The sequence below is a fragment of the Anomalospiza imberbis genome, chromosome 28, assembly GCF_031753505.1.
Source record: "Anomalospiza imberbis isolate Cuckoo-Finch-1a 21T00152 chromosome 28, ASM3175350v1, whole genome shotgun sequence".
NCBI classification, from domain to species: domain Eukaryota; kingdom Metazoa; phylum Chordata; class Aves; order Passeriformes; family Viduidae; genus Anomalospiza; species Anomalospiza imberbis.
This window is the reverse complement of record NC_089708.1, coordinates 4560897-4577894: the sequence shown is the minus strand read 5'-3', so window position 1 is coordinate 4577894 and position 16998 is coordinate 4560897. Positions and strand designations below refer to the sequence as shown.

The 16998-nt window shown below is 50.9% G+C and overlaps 1 protein-coding gene across 1 annotated transcript; it reads left to right on the top strand.

Annotated features, from left to right (window-relative positions):
• The first annotated feature begins 1305 nt into the window (after positions 1 to 1305).
• RASSF2 (Ras association domain family member 2) lies at positions 1306 to 16984 on the top strand. Its single transcript, XM_068174606.1, has 10 exons — positions 1306 to 1398; positions 3278 to 3353; positions 5095 to 5246; positions 7865 to 7947; positions 11076 to 11224; positions 11613 to 11714; positions 12437 to 12488; positions 13867 to 13988; positions 15430 to 15527; positions 15846 to 16984. Exons 1-10 carry the CDS (start codon positions 1340 to 1342, stop codon positions 15913 to 15915), a joined length of 963 nt encoding a protein of 320 aa, XP_068030707.1. The 5' UTR covers positions 1306 to 1339; the 3' UTR covers positions 15916 to 16984.
• The last annotated feature ends 14 nt before the right edge of the window (positions 16985 to 16998 follow it).

Sequence of the window (16998 nt, the reverse complement as noted above, 5' to 3'; positions counted from 1 at the left end):
CTGAGCTCTGAGCCAGGGCCTGTCCCAGGGCGGGATTTTGGGATTCCCAAGTGTTTGGCCCAAAACTCGGGCTGGGATGATCAAAAAGGTGCAGGATCAGCCCAGCATCTCAGCCTGCTTGGGAATCCACCCTTGGGACGGCCCGAGGGAGCGGCAGCCGGACCCAGCCCTGCGCCTTTGCAGCTCTGTAGGATGGAAAAAGAGGAAAATAATCGCAAAAAAGGAACAATTCCCATTCCCCCCCCCTCCCACCCGCGGCTCCGGCGTCGCTGGGACACCCGCGGGTGCTCCAAATGCAAATTTAGCGTAAGGATATCTCCGCGGGGATTAAATTTTCAGTGGTTCGCGCCGCCTCTGCCCTTATCTGATCTCCCTCCTTCCCCAGCGCTTTCCCCGGAGGAGCCGCACCGAGCCCCGCCCGCACCTCCGGAGCCTTTTCCAGCGCCTCAGGGGTACACTTACTTACTTTATTGATTTATTTGTATTATTATTGTAATTTTTATATTTTTAATTTTATGATTTTTAATTTTTTATAATTGAAATTTTAATTATTTTTCTTCTTATTCTTATTTTTCTTTTTATTCTTATTTTTATTTATTCTTATTCTTATTTGTTATTATTTTTTATTTTATTATTTATTATTTTTATTTTAAAAATTATATTATTTATTTGTTATTATTTTTCTTATTTTTCATGTTTTTTATTCCTACTTATTTTTTATTTTTCATTTTTATTAGTTTTATTTTTTTTTAATTTTGATTTTTTTATTTATTTATTTTAAAATTTTAATTTATTTTATTTTTATTTCATTTTCCCAGCCCGGTTCCCATCCCGGATCCCATCCCGGTTCCCGGCCCGGTTCCCGGCCCAGTTCCCAGCCCGGTTCCCAGCCCGGTTCCCATCCCGATCCCCATCCCGATTCCCAGCCCGGTTCCCATCCCTGCTCCCATCCCGGTTCCCATCCCGGTTCCCATCCCAGTTCCCATCCCGGTTCCCATCCCGGTCCCCATCCCGGTTCCCAGCCCGGTTCCCAGCCCCGTTCCCATCCCGGTTCCCAGCCCGGTTCCCAGCCCCGTTCCCATCCCGGTTCCCAGCCCGGTTCCCAGCCCCGTTCCCATCCCGGTTCCCAGCCCGGTTCCCATCCCGGTTCCCATCCCGATCCCCAGCCCGGTTCCCAGCCCGGTTCCCATCCCAATCCCCATCCCGGTCCCCATCCCGGTTCCCATCGCGGTTCCCATCCCAATCCCCATCCCGGTTCCCATCCCGGTTCCCATCCCAATCCCCAGCCCGGTTCCCATCCCGGTTCCCAGCCCGGTTCCCATGCCCGCGCGGCCCCGCCATGGAGCTCGGCGGCGGAGGGGACGCGGTGCCCTGCGGGAAGGACAAATTCATCTCCAGGTGCCGCCGGCAGCGCGACACGCGGGGACACGGGCAGGGACACGGGTGGGGACACGCGGGGACACGGGTGGGGACACGGGTGGGGACACGGGCAGGGACACGGGCAGGGACACGGGTGGGGACACGGGCAGGGACACGGGCAGGGACACGGGCGGGGACACGGGCGGGGACACGGGTGGGGACACGCGGGGACACGGGCGGGGACACGGGCAGGGACACGGGCGGGGACACGCGGGGACACGGGCAGGGACACGCAGGGACACGGGTGGGGACACGGGTGGGGACACGGGCGGGGACACGGGCGGGGACACGGGCGGGGACACGGGTGGGGACACGGGCGGGGACACGGGTGGGGACACGCGGGGACACGGGTGGGGACACGGGCAGGGACAACACGGGCGGGGACACGCGGGCACACGGGTGGGGATGCAGGTGGGACAAGACGGAGACACGGGTGGGACAAGAGGGGGACATGGGACAGGGGGGAGACATGGGTGGAGACAAGGGGGGACATGGGTGGGACACAGGGGGGACAATGGGTGGGGACACAGGGCAGACACGGATGGGACACGGATGGGACACGGGACATGGGGGAGACACGGGCGTGGACACGGATGGGACACGGGGAACACGGGTGAGGATACAGGGGAAACATGGACAGGGACACGGATGGGACAAGGGTGGGACACGGATGGGACAAGGCAGGGACACGGATGGGACACGGGGGGACACAGGTGGGGACAAGGCAGGGACATGGATGGGACACGGTGGGACACGGGTGAGGATACAGGGGAAACATGGACAGGGACACGGATGGGACAAGGGTGGGACACGGATGGGACAAGGCAGGGACACGGATGGGACACGGGGGGACACAGGTGGGGACACGGATGGGACACGGATGGGGCATGGATGGGACATGGGTGAGGATACAGGGGAAACATGGACAGGGGCACGGGTGGGACAAGGGTGAGACACGGGTGGGACAAGGCAGGGACACGGATGGGACACGGGGGGACACGGGTGAGGATACAGGGGAAACATGGACAGGGACACGGATGGGACAAGGGTGGGACACGGATGGGACAAGGCTGGGACACGGATGGGACATGGGGGGACACGGGTGAGGATATAGGGGAAACATGGACAGGGACACGGATGGGACAAGAGTGGGACACGGATGGGACACGGGGGGACATGGGGCGACACAGGTGGGGACACGGATGGGACACGGATGGGACACGGGGGGACACGGGTGAGGATACAGGGGAAACATGGACAGGGACACGGATGGGACAAGGGTGGGACACAGATGGGACACGGATGGGACACGGGGGGATACAGGTGAGGGCACGGATAGGACAAGGCAGGGACACGGATGGGACACGGATGGGACACGGGTGAGGACACGGATGGGACACGGATGGGACAAGGGTGGGGTAAACGGGTGGGACACGGATGGGACAAGGGGAGGACGTGGTGGGACACGGGTGGGGACAAGGGCAGGACACGGGGCTGGGGCATTCCCGGTGTTCCACGGGATATGGGATATATAAATACAGATAAATATATAAATATAAAAAGATATAAATGTTTATATAAACAAAGTTACAAATGTAAATAAAAATATCAAATATAAAAATATAAAATATAAATATATAAAATTTTATACATATATACACACACATATAGATACATATATATTAATATGTATGAATGTGTAGGAATATGTATGAATATATATGGATATATATGAATATGTATGAATATATGTGAATATATATGAATATGTATGAATATATGTGAATATATATGAATTTTTATGAATATATAGGGTGGTGCCCCCCATCTCAGCCCCTTTTTCCCCATTTTCCCCCAGGAATGAGCTGCTCCTGCACCTCAAGACCTACAACATCTACTACGAGGGGCAGAACCTGCAGCTGCGGCACCGGGAGGTGAGGACGCGGGGGATTGAGAGGGAGAAATATAATATAATATAATATAATATAATATAATATAATATAATATAATATAATATAATATAATATAATATAATATAATATAATATAATATAATATAATATATACAATATAATATAATATAATATATACAATATAATATAATATAATATAATATTATCAAAATATAATATAATATTATCAAAATATAATATCGTATTATTAAAATATAATAATTCTATTACATTATATTACATTACATTGCATTATATTATTACATTACATTATATTATATTATTACATTACATTATTATTTTATATTTCTATTGTTATATTTATATCTCTGTTATATATATGTAATTGCCATTTAGATTTTATATATATATGACTTATTATATATAAATCTTTATATTATGTATATAAAAATAATGACTTTATATACATAAAATCTGCATTTGGATTTTATATTGGTATAAAAATATTTTTATGCATGTAATTTGCATTCAGATTATATATATATGTGAATTTTTACTTATAAATCTTTATATTACATATATAAAAATCTCTATATTACATATATAAATGTTTCATTGTATATTTGAAACCTGCATTCAAATTACATGCATATATCTGAATTTTTATATGATATGTAAACCTTTATATTATATATAAAGGTTTATATTTGTATTCATATTCTATGTAAAAAAAATCCTCCTATTCTATGCATAAAATCCTTATATTCTACATATAAAACCCTTATATTCGGTGTATAAAATCCTTATATTCTACATATAAAATCGTGATATTCTGTGCATAAAATCCCTATATTCTAGGTATAAAATCCTTATATTCTACATATAAAATCCCTATATTCTACATATAAAATCATTATGTTCTGTGTATAAAATCCTGATAGTCTGTATATAAAATCCTTATATTCTACATAAAAAAATCCTGATATTCTGTGTATAAAATCCCTATATTCTACATATAAAATCCCTATATTCTACATATAAGATCCTTATATTCTGTGTATAAAATCCTGATATTCTGTATATAAAATCCCTGTATTCTACATATAAAATCCTGATATTCTGTGTATAAAATCCCTATATTCTACATTAAAAAATCCTGATATTCTGTGTATAAAATCCCTATATTCTACACTAAAAAATCCTGATATTCTGTGTATAAAATCCCTATATTCTACGTATAAAATCCCTATATTCTACATATAAAATCCTGATATTCTGTGTCTAAAATCCTGATATTCTGTGTATAAAATCCCTATATTCTACATTAAAAAATCCTGATATTCTGTGTATAAAATCCCTATATTCTACATAAAAAATCCTGATATTCTGTGTATAAAATCCCTATATTCTGTGTATAAAATCCCTATATTCTACATATAAAATCCTTGTATTCTGTGTATAAAATCCTGATATTCTGTATATAAAATCCTTATATTCTACATTAAAAAATCCTGATATTCTGTGTATAAAATCCCTATATTCTACATAAAAAAATCCTGATATTCTGTGTATAAAATCCCTATATTCTACGTATAAAATCCCTGTATTCTACATATAAAATCCTTATGTTCTGTGTCTAAAACCCTGATATTCTGTATATAAAATCCTTATATTCTACATAAAAATTCCTGATATTCTGTGTATAAAATCCTTATATTCTACATAAAAAAATCCTGATATTCTGTGTACAAATGTGGCCGCAGGAGGAAGGGGAGCTGATCGTGGAGGGGCTGCTGAACATCTCGTGGGGGCTGCGCCGCCCCATCCGCCTGCAGATGCAGGACGACAACCAGCGCATCCGCCCGCCGCCCTCCTCCTCCTCCTGGCACTCGGGCTGCAACCTGGGCGCCCACGGGTGAGTGAGGCCAGGGCCAGCCTAAAAATACAGTCAGACAGCCCCAAAAATACAGTCAGACAGCCCCAAAAATACAGTCAGCCCCAGAAATACAGTCAGCCCCAAAAATACAGTCAGACAGCCCCAAAAATACAGTCAGACAGCCCCAAAAATACAGTCAGCCCCAGAAATACAGTCAGACAGCCCCAGAAATACAGTCAGACAGCCCCGAAAATAGAGTCAGCCCCAAAAATACAGTCAGACAGCCCCAGAAATACAGTCAGACAGCCCCAGAAATACAGTCAGACAGCCCCGAAAATACAGTCAGACAGCCCCAGAAATACAGTCAGCCCCAGAAATACACACAGAGAGCCCCAAAAATACAGTCAGCCCCAAAAATACAGTCCAACAGCCCCAGAAATACAGTCAGACAGCCCCGAAAATACAGTCAGACAGCCCCAGAAATACACACAGAGAGCCCCAAAAATACAGTCAGCCCCAAAAATACAGTCCAACAGCCCCAGAAATACAGTCAGACAGCCCCGAAAATACAGTCAGACAGCCCCAGAAATACAGTCAGACAGCCCCAGAAATACACACAGAGAGCCCCAGAAATACAGTCAGACAGCCCCGAAAATACAGTCAGACAGCCCCAGAAATACAGTCAGCCCCAAAAATACAGTCAGACAGCCCCGAAAGTACAGTCAGACAGCCCCAGAAATACAGTCAGACAGCCCCAAAAATACAGTCAGCCCCAGAAATAGAGTCAGCCCCAAAAATACAGTCAGACAGCCCCAGAAATACAGTCAGACAGCCCCAGAAATACAGTCAGACAGCCCCGAAAATACAGTCAGACAGCCCCAAAAATACAGTCAGCCCCAGAAATGCAGTCAGACAGCCCCAAAAATACCTTCAGACAGCCCCAGAAATACACAGCCCCAGAAATGCAGTCAGACAGCCCCGAAAATACAGTCAGACAGCCCCAGAAATACACACAAAGTCCCAGAAATACACACAGAGAGCCCCAAAAATACAGTCAGCCCCAGAAATACACACAGAGAGCCCCAGAAATACAGTCAGACAGCCCCAAAAATACAGACAGCCCCAGAAATACACACAGAGTCCCAGAAATACACAGCCCCAAAAATACAGTCAGACAGTCCCAAAAATACAGTCAGACAGCCCCAGGAATACACACAGAGAGCCCCAAAAACACTCAGCCTCAAAAATACACACAGACTGCCCCCCAAAAACAGGCAGGGAGCCCCAAAAACGCACACACACAACCCCAGAACATTCAGCCCTAAACCCATACACAGACAGCCCCAAAACCCCACAGACAGCCCCAAACCCCACACAGACAGCCCTAAACCCCACAAACAGCCCCAAAACCCCACAAACAGCCTCAAACCCCACACAGACAGCCCTAAAACACAGCCCCAAAACCCACACAGCCCCAAAACCCCACAAACAGCCCTAAACCCCACACAGACAGCCCTAAACCCCACAAACAGCCCCAAAACCCCACAAACAGCCCCAAAACCCCACAAACATCCCCAAACCCCACAAACAGCCCCAAAACCCCACAAACAGCCCCAAAACCCCACAAACATCCCCAAACCCCACAAACAGCCCCAAAATCCCACAAACATCCTCAAAACCCCACAAACATCCCCAAACCCCACACAGACAGCCCTAAACCCCACAAACAGCCCCAAACCCACACAAACAGCCGCAAAATCCCACAAACATCCTCAAAACCCCACAAACAGCCCCAAACCCCACACAGACAGCCCTAAACCCCACAAACAGCCCCAAACCCACACAAACAGCCCCAAAATCCCACAAACATCCTCAAAACCCCACAAACATCCCCAAACCCCACACAGACAGCCCCAAACCCCACACAGACAGCCCCAAAACCCCACAAACATCCCCAAACCCCACAAACAGCCCCAAACCCCACAGACATCCCCGCGACCGGCCCCAAACCCTCCCGGCTGTCGGGCCGTGCAGGTCGCAGCCCCGGCTGCCTCCTCCCGGCTCTGTCCCAGCTGGAATCGGGGATGAGGGGCAGCGGTTCCCCGGGCCGTCCTTCCCTCCGCAGCCCCCCGGGCAGGGACCCCCGGGCAGGGACCCCCGGACAGGGACCCCTGGGCAGGGACCCCCGGACAGGGACCCCTGGGCAGGGACCCCCGGGCAGGGACCCCCGGACAGGGACCCCTGGGCAGGGACCCCCGGACAGGGACCCCCGGGGACAGGGACCCCCGGACAGGGACCCCCGGGGACAGGGACCCCCGGGGACAGGGACCCCCGGGCAGGGACCACCCCCGGGGGCAGGGACCCCCGGACAGGGACCCCTGGGGATAGGGACCCCTGGACAGGGACCACCGGGGATAGGGACCCCCGGGCAGGGACCCCCGGGCAGGGACCACCCCCGGAGACAGGGACCCCCGGGGATAGGGACCCCCGGGCAGGGACCCCCGGGGACAGGGACCCCCGGACAGGGACCCCCGGGCAGGGACCCCCGGGCAGGGACCACCCCTGGGGACAGGGACCCCCGGGGATAGGGACCCCCGGGCAGGGACCCCCGGGGACAGGGACCCCCGGCAGGGAGCCCACCCCTCCGTGCCCCCCAGGTCCGTGCTGAAGCCCAGTGCCCTGCCGGACATCGCGGGGACAGACGGGGACAGCGGCGCCGGGAATCCCGGGAACGGCGCAGGTGAGCCGGGAAGGGGAACGGGGCAGGGAGCAGAGATCCCTGCTTTGCAGGGAAGAGGAGGGAAAGGGGGAAAAGGAGGGAAAGGAGAAAAAGGGGAAGGAGAAACAGGAGGGAAAAGGGGGGAAGCAGGGAAAGAAAGAAAAGGAGGGAAAGAGGAAAAGGAGGGGAAGAAGGAATAGGAGGGAAAGGAGGGCAAGGAGGGAAAGGAAGAAAAGTAGGAAATGGAGGAAAAGGAGGGAGAGGAGGAAATGAGAAAAAAGGGAAAGGAGGAACAGGAGGAAATGGGGAAAGGAGAAAAAGGGAAAGGAGGAACAGGAGGGAAGGGGGGAAAGCAGGGAAAGGAAAAGGAGAAAAAGGAGGGAAAGAGGAACAGGAGGAATAAGGGGGAAAGGAGGGAAAGAGGGGAAAGGAAGAAAAGGAGAAAAAGGAGGAACATGAGGGAAAGGAGGAAAAGGAGAAAAAGGGAAAGGAGGAACAGGAGGGAAACGGGGAAAGCAGGGAAAGGAAGAAAAGGAGGAAAAGGAGGGAAAGGAGGAATGGGGGGAAAGGAGACAAAGGAAGAAAAGAAGGAATAGGAGGGAAAGGGGGGAAAGGAGAGAATGGAAGGAAAGTAGGGAAAGGAGGAACAGGAGAGAAAGGCAAAGGGGAAAAGGAGAAAAAGGAGGAAAAGGGGGAAAGGAGGGAAAGGGGAAAAGGAGAAAAAGGAGGGAAAGGGGAAAAGGAGAAGAGGGAAAGGGGAAAAGGGGAAAAGAAGGGAAGGAGGAACAAGGAATAGGAGGAAAATGGGAATAAGGAGGAAAAGGAAGAAAAGGAGGAATAGGAGAAAAAGGAGGAAAGGGGGAAAGGAGGGAAAGGAAGGAAAGAGGACAAGGAGAAACAGGAGGAAAAGGAGAATTGGAGGAATAGGAGGAAAAGGGGAATAAGGAGGAAAATGGGAATAAGGAGGAAAATGAGGATGTTGGAGCTTCCCCTTCCCGGAGGAAGAGTGGGGGCACTGGGATGGCGTTGCCATGGGGAAGTCACCGCTGCTGAGGAGCGTTTGTCCCCAGCGTTTGTCGCCTCCCGGCTCCTCCTCTGCACAGGGGGAAGAGCTTCCTTAACCCCTCGTTGTGCGGAGCCGTCCCACCGGGAATTCCCGCAGGGAAAACCTGCTGGATGCGTTCTGCTCCTTCAGCTGTTCTGGGTTTTTGGGTGTTATTTGGTGTTTGGGGGGTAAAGAGGGATGAGCTCATCCTTTTGAGAGGAGCTGAGCCCTTGCAAAGCTTGATCCAGGAACCCCCATCCGTCACCCTCCAACTTTTCCCCTTTTTCTTTTTGCTCTCCCCACTCACAACACTTTCCCCACCTTAATTATATCCTTCCCAGGCAACGCCCACGATTCCCCTCAGCTTTATGGCCTCAATCCTCTGCCAGCAGATAAGAAAAAAAAAAAAAGCCTTTTATTCCATTTCCCCCTAAAATCCAGTAAAAATCAGTGCCTGGGAGTGCTCGGTCACCGCTTGTGCAGCTGGAGCAGCTCTTGCCGGAGGTTTCTCCCTGCTGCAGGCATGTCCTGAATTAAAACACCCGGAGCTGGAGCCTGAGAGCTTCATTAAAAATGGATGAAGAGCTGGTTTATAATAATCTGGATCCAGGCCAGTTTTCTTGCAGAGATCTGAGGCTCTGCCCTGCTTTGCCTGCTCCCGTTAAAGGGAAGGAGAGCAAAGAAAATTAAATTATGGAAAAGAGAGGGAAGACGCTCGAGATCCCGGGAAAAGGGCTTTTATCCAGGTAGCAGCAGGGATTTAGGTGGTTAATTCTGAATTAATGACCTTCCTCAGGAGCTGGGGGGAATGAACTGGTTGCTGTGGTTTAAACATGTCCTGGGAAGTTTATAGGGATGAGGAAGTTTGGGGTGAGGGTTTCTGCATCCTCCCAGTAGCTGTTTTGGAGCAGGAAAATTCCGGAATCGTGGAATCTCCTAAGTGGGAAGGGACCACAAGGATCTTTGATCCAACACACCAACAATCCCACCCTGGGACCGTTGGCCAAAAATCAACAATCCCACCCTGGGATTGTTCCCCAAAAATCAACAACCCCGCCCTGGGATTGTTCCCCAAAAATCAACAATCCCACCCTGGGATTGCTCCCCAAAAATCAACAATCCCACCCTGGGATTGTTGATTTTTAGGTAACAGTCCCAGCACACAGGATTGTTCAACAATCCCACCATGTGCTGGGATTGCTCCCCAAAAATCAACAATCCCACCCTGGGATTGCTCCCTGGGATTGTTGATTTTTAGGTAACAATCCCCGCACACAGGATCCCATGTGCTGGGATTGTTGCCCAAAAATCAACAACCCCAGCCTGTGCTGGGAGCGCTCCCCAGAATCTCCTGGAGCTCTAGAGGAGAACCCCGGGCGTTCCCCCTCGCGCATCCCTGGGAGGGCTCCCCAGAGGAGCTGCAGAGCAGAGCCAGGGCTGTCCCCGTGCCCATCCCCGGGGTCCCCCGCTCTCGAGGTCTGGGTGTTGGGATGACCCCAAGATTGTAAAAGTCCTCGTTGCCCAGCCCGTGCAGCCAAAGGAGGAGTCTGAGTGCGCAGGGTCGGCTTCTCAAGGTTGTTTATTTTCCCTTATCTAGAACATTCTCTCTCTGCCCTGCTGAGCTCTGTCCAGCAGGTCGGCCATGGCATTCTGTCTGCCCTCAGGGCGGTGTTCACCTTTTATACCCAAAACTCCGTGTGCCATGGTTACGGTAACGTGCCAATATCTGTCATTTCTGTTGGGCAGTGTGTCTGTACCTTAAACCAACAGAAAAGTGTCACCATCACAGCAAGACATGGAGGGCAAGGAGAAGGAGAAGAAGGCCAGGACACACCCAAATCCCTCCATCTTGTCCCCTGAACCCCATTCTAAAAACCCCAAAATTCCACTTTTTCACCCTGTGTTAACTCAACTACCACACTGCTCAAACCCTTGTGGCTTGTAATTCCTCACACAGAGTTGGCAGTTTTTTCCACGGGCTAAAGTGGAAGCCACAGGTGGTTTTGACTTGGTGCCAGGGTCTGCGAGCCCCCTGCCAGGGTCTGGAGCCAGCCAGGGCAGCCAGAGGGATGCCCTGGGCTCCCACACCCCGGGTGTTTTGCAGCCCCCAGGCCGGCGGAGGAGGCCCCGCAGCTGATGCGGACCCGCAGCGACGTCGGCGTCCGGCACCGCGGCAGCGCCCGCACGCCCGGCGAGCAGCGGCGGCTGCGCCGGCACCGCTTCTCCATCAACGGCCACTTCTACAACCACAAGGTGAGCCCGGGTGTCGCCGTAGAGCAGGACGGTAACGAGAAGACTCCAAGTCAAAGGCAAAGAGAGTGAACTCTGATTTATTTCAAATGCACCGCTCTATTTATAGGGAACATTGTGTGGACTAATTCCACTGGTCTTAGAGTAAAAACATCTCACGCCATTGGTGTGCCGTGAATGACGCACGGTGGCAGAACCCATCTACAAACAATGCGAACAACAAGAGAGATTAAAGAATTATTTCCATTCTTTCCCAACTGCCTCCCAGGCTCTCGCCTGGTTAGAAAACCCTCTCTTTTTCTCTCTGACTGAACTGAGAATATCCACACCCGGGGGCCGGGGGGAGCCGGGGGAGCTGGGCAGGGCTCTCAGCGCTGCTTGTGCCCCGCAGACCTCGGTGTTCACGCCCGCCTACGGCTCCGTCACCAACGTGCGCATCAACAGCACCATGACCACGCCCCAGGTGCTCAAACTGCTGCTCAATAAATTCAAGGTACGGGCACCAACCCCCGCTCAGCGCTGCTCGGAGTGCGGTCTGTGTGGCGCTTCAAAGAAATAAAGTTATGGGTTGTAGGTGTAAAATCTGCATTCCGATTTCGTATATTTTAAAATTATTATTTATATTTTTAATATATTATGTTTATATACATTTCATATTTGTATATTTAAATTATTATTCCTCATTTATATATTATATTATATTATATTATATTATATTATATTATATTATATTATATTATATTATATTATATTATTTATATACATTTTATATTTTTATATTACAATTATTATTCCTCTTTTATATTTATATGTATATATTGTATGTATATACATTTTATATTTGTATATTTAAATTATTATTCCTCTTTTATACTTATATATTATATTTATACACATTTTTGGTTATTTAAAAATTATTATTTATATTTCATAATTATATATTGATAGAAAAACATTCTATTTGTAGATTTGTAAATTTTATTTGTAATATTCATAAATATTTATATCATATATATGTAATTTGCATTTAGATTATATAGATATATAAATCTATACCCTATATATATATGTTATAGATTTTTATGTGTATATTTATATATATATTTCTATTTTTAAATTAAATTTAAATATTTTTATTTATTTATTAAATATATATATATATGTCATACCAGGGCAGAACGTGTCCCTTTAGCAGCGCTTTGTCTCTCCCCCCAGATTGAGAACTCTGCAGAGGAGTTTGCTCTGTACATGGTGCACACGAGCGGAGGTGAGTGCCCCAAATTACCCCAGATCAGGGCGCCCCAAATCCCCTGGACAGGAGGGCCCCAAATTATCTGATAACGGAGTGCCCCAAACTCCCTGGACAGGAGGGCCCCAAATCCCTGCAGCACTGCCACCTGTCCTGGCACTGCCAGTGCCACCCTGGCACTGCAGCTGTCACCCAGGCACTGCCAGTGCCACCCTGGCACCGCCAGTGTCACCCTGGTCCCCACTGTACCACCCTGGCACTGTCAGTATCATCCTGGCACTGCTGGTACCACCCTGACACTGCAGGTGTCACCCAGGCACTGCCAGTACCACCCTGGCACTGCTATTACCACCCTGGCACTGCTGGTACCACCCTGACACCGCCAGTGTCACCCTGGCCCCCACGGTACCACCCTGGCACTGCTATTACCACCCTGGCACTGCTGGTACCACCCTGGCACTGCTGGTACCACCTTGGCACTGCTGGTACCACCCTGGCACTGCCAGTGCCACCCTGGCACTGCCAGTACCACCCTGGCACTGCTGGTACCACCCTGGCACTGCCAGTACCACCCTGGCACTGCCGGTACCACCCTGGCACTGCCGGTACCACCCTGGCACTGCTGGTACCACCCTGACACCGCCAGTGTCACCCTGGCCCCCACGGTACCACCCTGGCACTGCCGGTACCACCCTGGCACTGCTGGTACCACCCTGGCACTGCAGGTGTCACCCAGGCACTGCCAGTGCCACCCTGACACTGCTATTACCACCCTGGCACTGCTGGTACCACCATGGCAGTACTAGTACCACCCTGGCAATACCGGTACCACCCTGGCACTGCCAGAACCACACAGGCACTGCCGGTGTCACCCTGGCACCGCTGGTGTCACCCTGGCCCCCCCAGTACCACCCTGGCACCGCTGGTACCACCCCGGCACTGCTGGTGTCACCCTGGCCCCCCTGGCACCACCGGTACCACCCTGGCACTGCCGGTGTCAGCAGTGCCCGTACCTGTGGGCAGTGCCGGTACCCACGGGCAGTGCCGGTGCCCGCGGGCAGTGCCGGTACCCACGGGCAGTGCCCGTACCCGTGGGCAGTGCCAGTACCCATGGGCAGTGCCCATACCCGTGGGCAGTACCGGTACCCGTGGGCAGTGCCCGTACCCGTGGGCAGTGTCGGTACCCATGGGCAGTACCGGTACCCATGGGCAGTGCCAGTACCCGTGGGCAGTGCCGGTACCCGCGGGCAGCGCCGGTACCCATGGGCACTGCCGGTACCCGTGGGCAGTACTGGTACCCGTGGGCAGTGCCGGTACCCACGGGCACTGCCGGTACCCATGGGCAGTGCCCGTACCCGCGGGCAGTGCCGGTAGCGAGGCTGCACTTGCGTTGCAGAGAAGCAGAAGCTGCGCGGCAGCGACTTCCCGCTGCTGGCCCGCGTCCTGCAGGGCCCCTGCGAGCAGGTGTCCAAGGTGTTCCTCATGGAGAAGGACCAGGTGGAAGAGGTCACCTACGACGTGAGTGTGGGCTCGGGGAGTTTGGGGCGCTTGGAAGCCGGGGAGTCGCGGGTTTGGCTGGGAGGGGACCCCAAAGCCCACCCGGTGCCACCCCTGCCGTGGCAGGGTCGCCTCCCGCTGGCCCAGGTGGCTCCAAGCCCCGGTGTCCAACCTGGCCTGGGACGCTGCCAGGGATCCGCTTTTTTGGGAATCCCGTGCCAGCCTCTCCGCAGCCTCCCAGGGAGGGATTTGTCCCCGATTTGCCCCGAGGGATTTGTCCCCGATTTACCCCAAGGGATTTACCCCGAGGGATTTGTCCCCGATTTGCCCCGAGGGATTTACCCCGAGGGATTTGTCCCCGATTTGCCCCGAGGGATTTACCCCGAGGGATTTGTCCCCCAGGGATTTACCCCGAGGGATTTGTCCCCGATTTGCCCCAAGGGATTTACCCCGGGGGATTTGTCCCCGATTTACCCCAAGGGATTTACCCCGAGGGATTTGTCCCCGATTTGCCCTGAGGGATTTGTCCCCCAGGGATTTGCCCCCAGGGATTTACCCCAAGGGATTTGTCCCCCAGGGATTTACCCCAAGGGATTTACCCCGGGGGATTTGTCCCCGATTTGCCCCGAGACGCGCCGGGGCCGTGGGAGCTGCTCTCTGCGGTGTCTCTCTCTGCGGTGTCTGTGCATGAAAACCGCCGATCCCACGGGAAATTCCCGGTGTCGTGTTCCAAGAGCAGCCCCCAGCCCCATTGTGCCATCCTGGACCTGCAGAATTGTTTTTCCAGGCGGGTGGGAGCGGCTCCCCTGTGCCATCTGCCGGCTCGCCCGGCCGGCTGTGTGTCAGCCTATTATTTGAAAGTTTTAAAGTTCTTTTAAAAGTTTCCTATGCCTTCTGATGTTCACATATTTCTACTAGAGTTCCTCACGCACTGCTCATGTAAATAGCAATTATTTTACATTCTTTGAGGGAGGAGAGAATTGATACTGTTACTTTAACCAGTGCAATTAGAGAAATAACAATTTCATCCTCCAATCCACTGTCACTTTTAGAATTCTATATATTACAAACTCAGAAATAAAATTAGCTCCTTTTGTTCCTTTACATCTTTAAGTAGGTACATAAGTTATTTCGTATCGTCGTGCAACAGCTGTGCTCTGAAATCCTGGCCCAAACCGGGCGCTTTTGGGGTTAATTTGGGATTAAGCAGCTCTGAGACTTTGGGGATGCTCAGGCAGAGCCACCTCTAGCAGCCAGTGGGTGAACCAAAATAAATAAACCTTAGGCAGACCTTTTTCCAGTCATTATCCACTTGTTTGCACGAGCTGGTGGTCACAAACATCATTTTCTTTTAGGGCTTGCTGCAAAATGTTGGGATCCTTGGTTAAATCTACGGAGGGGATCTGGGGGGGTTCAGTTCTTCCCCCTCTTCACCATCTCCTGCCGCTCCTCTCCCACCCAGGTCGCCCAGTACATCAAATTCGAGATGCCCACCCTCAGGAGCTTCATCCAGAAGCTGGAGGAGGAGGAGGACCGGGAGGTGAAGAAGCTGAAGCACAAGTACGTGGGGCTGGGGGGATGCTGGGAGGGAAGGACATTCCTGAAAAAACTCATTTGTGCAGCCCCAGGATGCTCCAGCGCTGGGCTTTTCCCTGCCTGGTCATCCCTAAGTTTGGGGAAGTTGAGAGGGGTTGAAAATAAGAGGGAAAACTCCTCGTGTCGGGATTTTTTGTGGGATTTGCCACCTGGTTTTGCGGTGTTTCCCGCGGTGGTGCAGCTGCCAAAGTGGGGTTTGGCATCCCCAAAGCAGAGTTTGAATTATTCCGGGGTTTTCTCGGGTGCTGAAAAATCCTTTTTTTTAACTGTGTGCCTCCCCAGATACTCCATCCTGCGGCTGATGATCGAGCAGAGGCTGGAGGAGATTTCCGAGGGCCCCACGGCCATGTGAGCGTCCCTGGGATGGGCTGCACCAAATCCCGAGCCCGAAACGCTCCCGGTGTCCACCCGGCTGGCTCAACCCCGAGCCGCCCCCCTCCCACGCCTTCATCCCCGCACAGTCCTCGGGGGGCTCCTCCCAGGGAGGCTCTGGCAGCTTCAGCCAAAACCTCAAATCCCTGGAAAAAAATGGGGGGAAAAAAACAGAAAAAACCAGAGAAAAAAGAGGAAATCTGTGAGCAGCACAAAGGCGAGGGCTGCCAGTATCCCAGGGCTGCAATTTTGGGGGCTCGGTTTGGAAATGCCCAACGTGGCTCCCGGTGAAGGTCCTGCTGCTCGGCGGCAAGAGAGCACAAAAAATTCCTCTTTTTTTTTTTTTTTTTTCCCAGAAAAAAGCACATTCCCACCCTATAACTGCAATAATTCCCAGGTGTCGGGAGGGTTTTGTAAATCCAAAGGGGTGGCTGAGATTTTGGGGGGGTTTAACCCTGACCTGGGGGCTCGCGGGTGGATTTCCAGCACAGGAGAAAATCCTGTTTTTTCCGGCGCCTTCCCCAGAGCCGCGTCTGTGGCGCGGCCGCCTCCGTCCCCCCGCTGGAATTTGCACTAATATTTAGGGATTTGTAGGAAAACCAGGATGTCAAACCTCTCTGGTAGCTGTAAATGCCAAATAGCACTCGCAGGGATGCCTGAGGGCCTCGAGCCCCTCGAGGAGTGCCAGGTGGGAAAGGGGGGGAGGCAGAAATAAAGAGGATTTTGTTTTTCCAAATCCATTTTCCAGCAGGAAATGATCCTGGTGAAACCACCACCAGCAGCTGGAAAAACCTCTTTCCTCGCAGGCTAAACCAGCAATATCCATTTTATACCTCGATGTGAACTAAACCTCTGACTTTCCCCCCTTCCCTCTGAGTTTTTGCAATGCATCTCTGTAATTTTTTTTTTTTTTAATTTTATTTTAATGGTACCTTTTCCACCTTTAACTCACGCTGGGGAAAGTGTTGTACAGCGAGAGGAGCTTTTGATGTGTTTGAAGGATGATTGTGGCACTGCTGCGTGGATTAACAAGGAAATAAAGTAAAATATGTAGCAACTTAAT

Coding starts and splice junctions, on each gene's coding strand:
- RASSF2 (XM_068174606.1), top strand. CDS start 1,340: ATGGAGCTCGGCGGCGGAGGGGACGCGGTGCCCTGCGGGAAGGACAAA. Junction 7,948..11,075: donor GAATCCCGGGAACGGCGCAG/GTGAGCCGGGAA, acceptor GGTGTTTTGCAG/CCCCCAGGCCGGCGGAGGAG. Junction 15,528..15,845: donor GTGAAGAAGCTGAAGCACAA/GTACGTGGGGCT, acceptor GTGCCTCCCCAG/ATACTCCATCCTGCGGCTGA.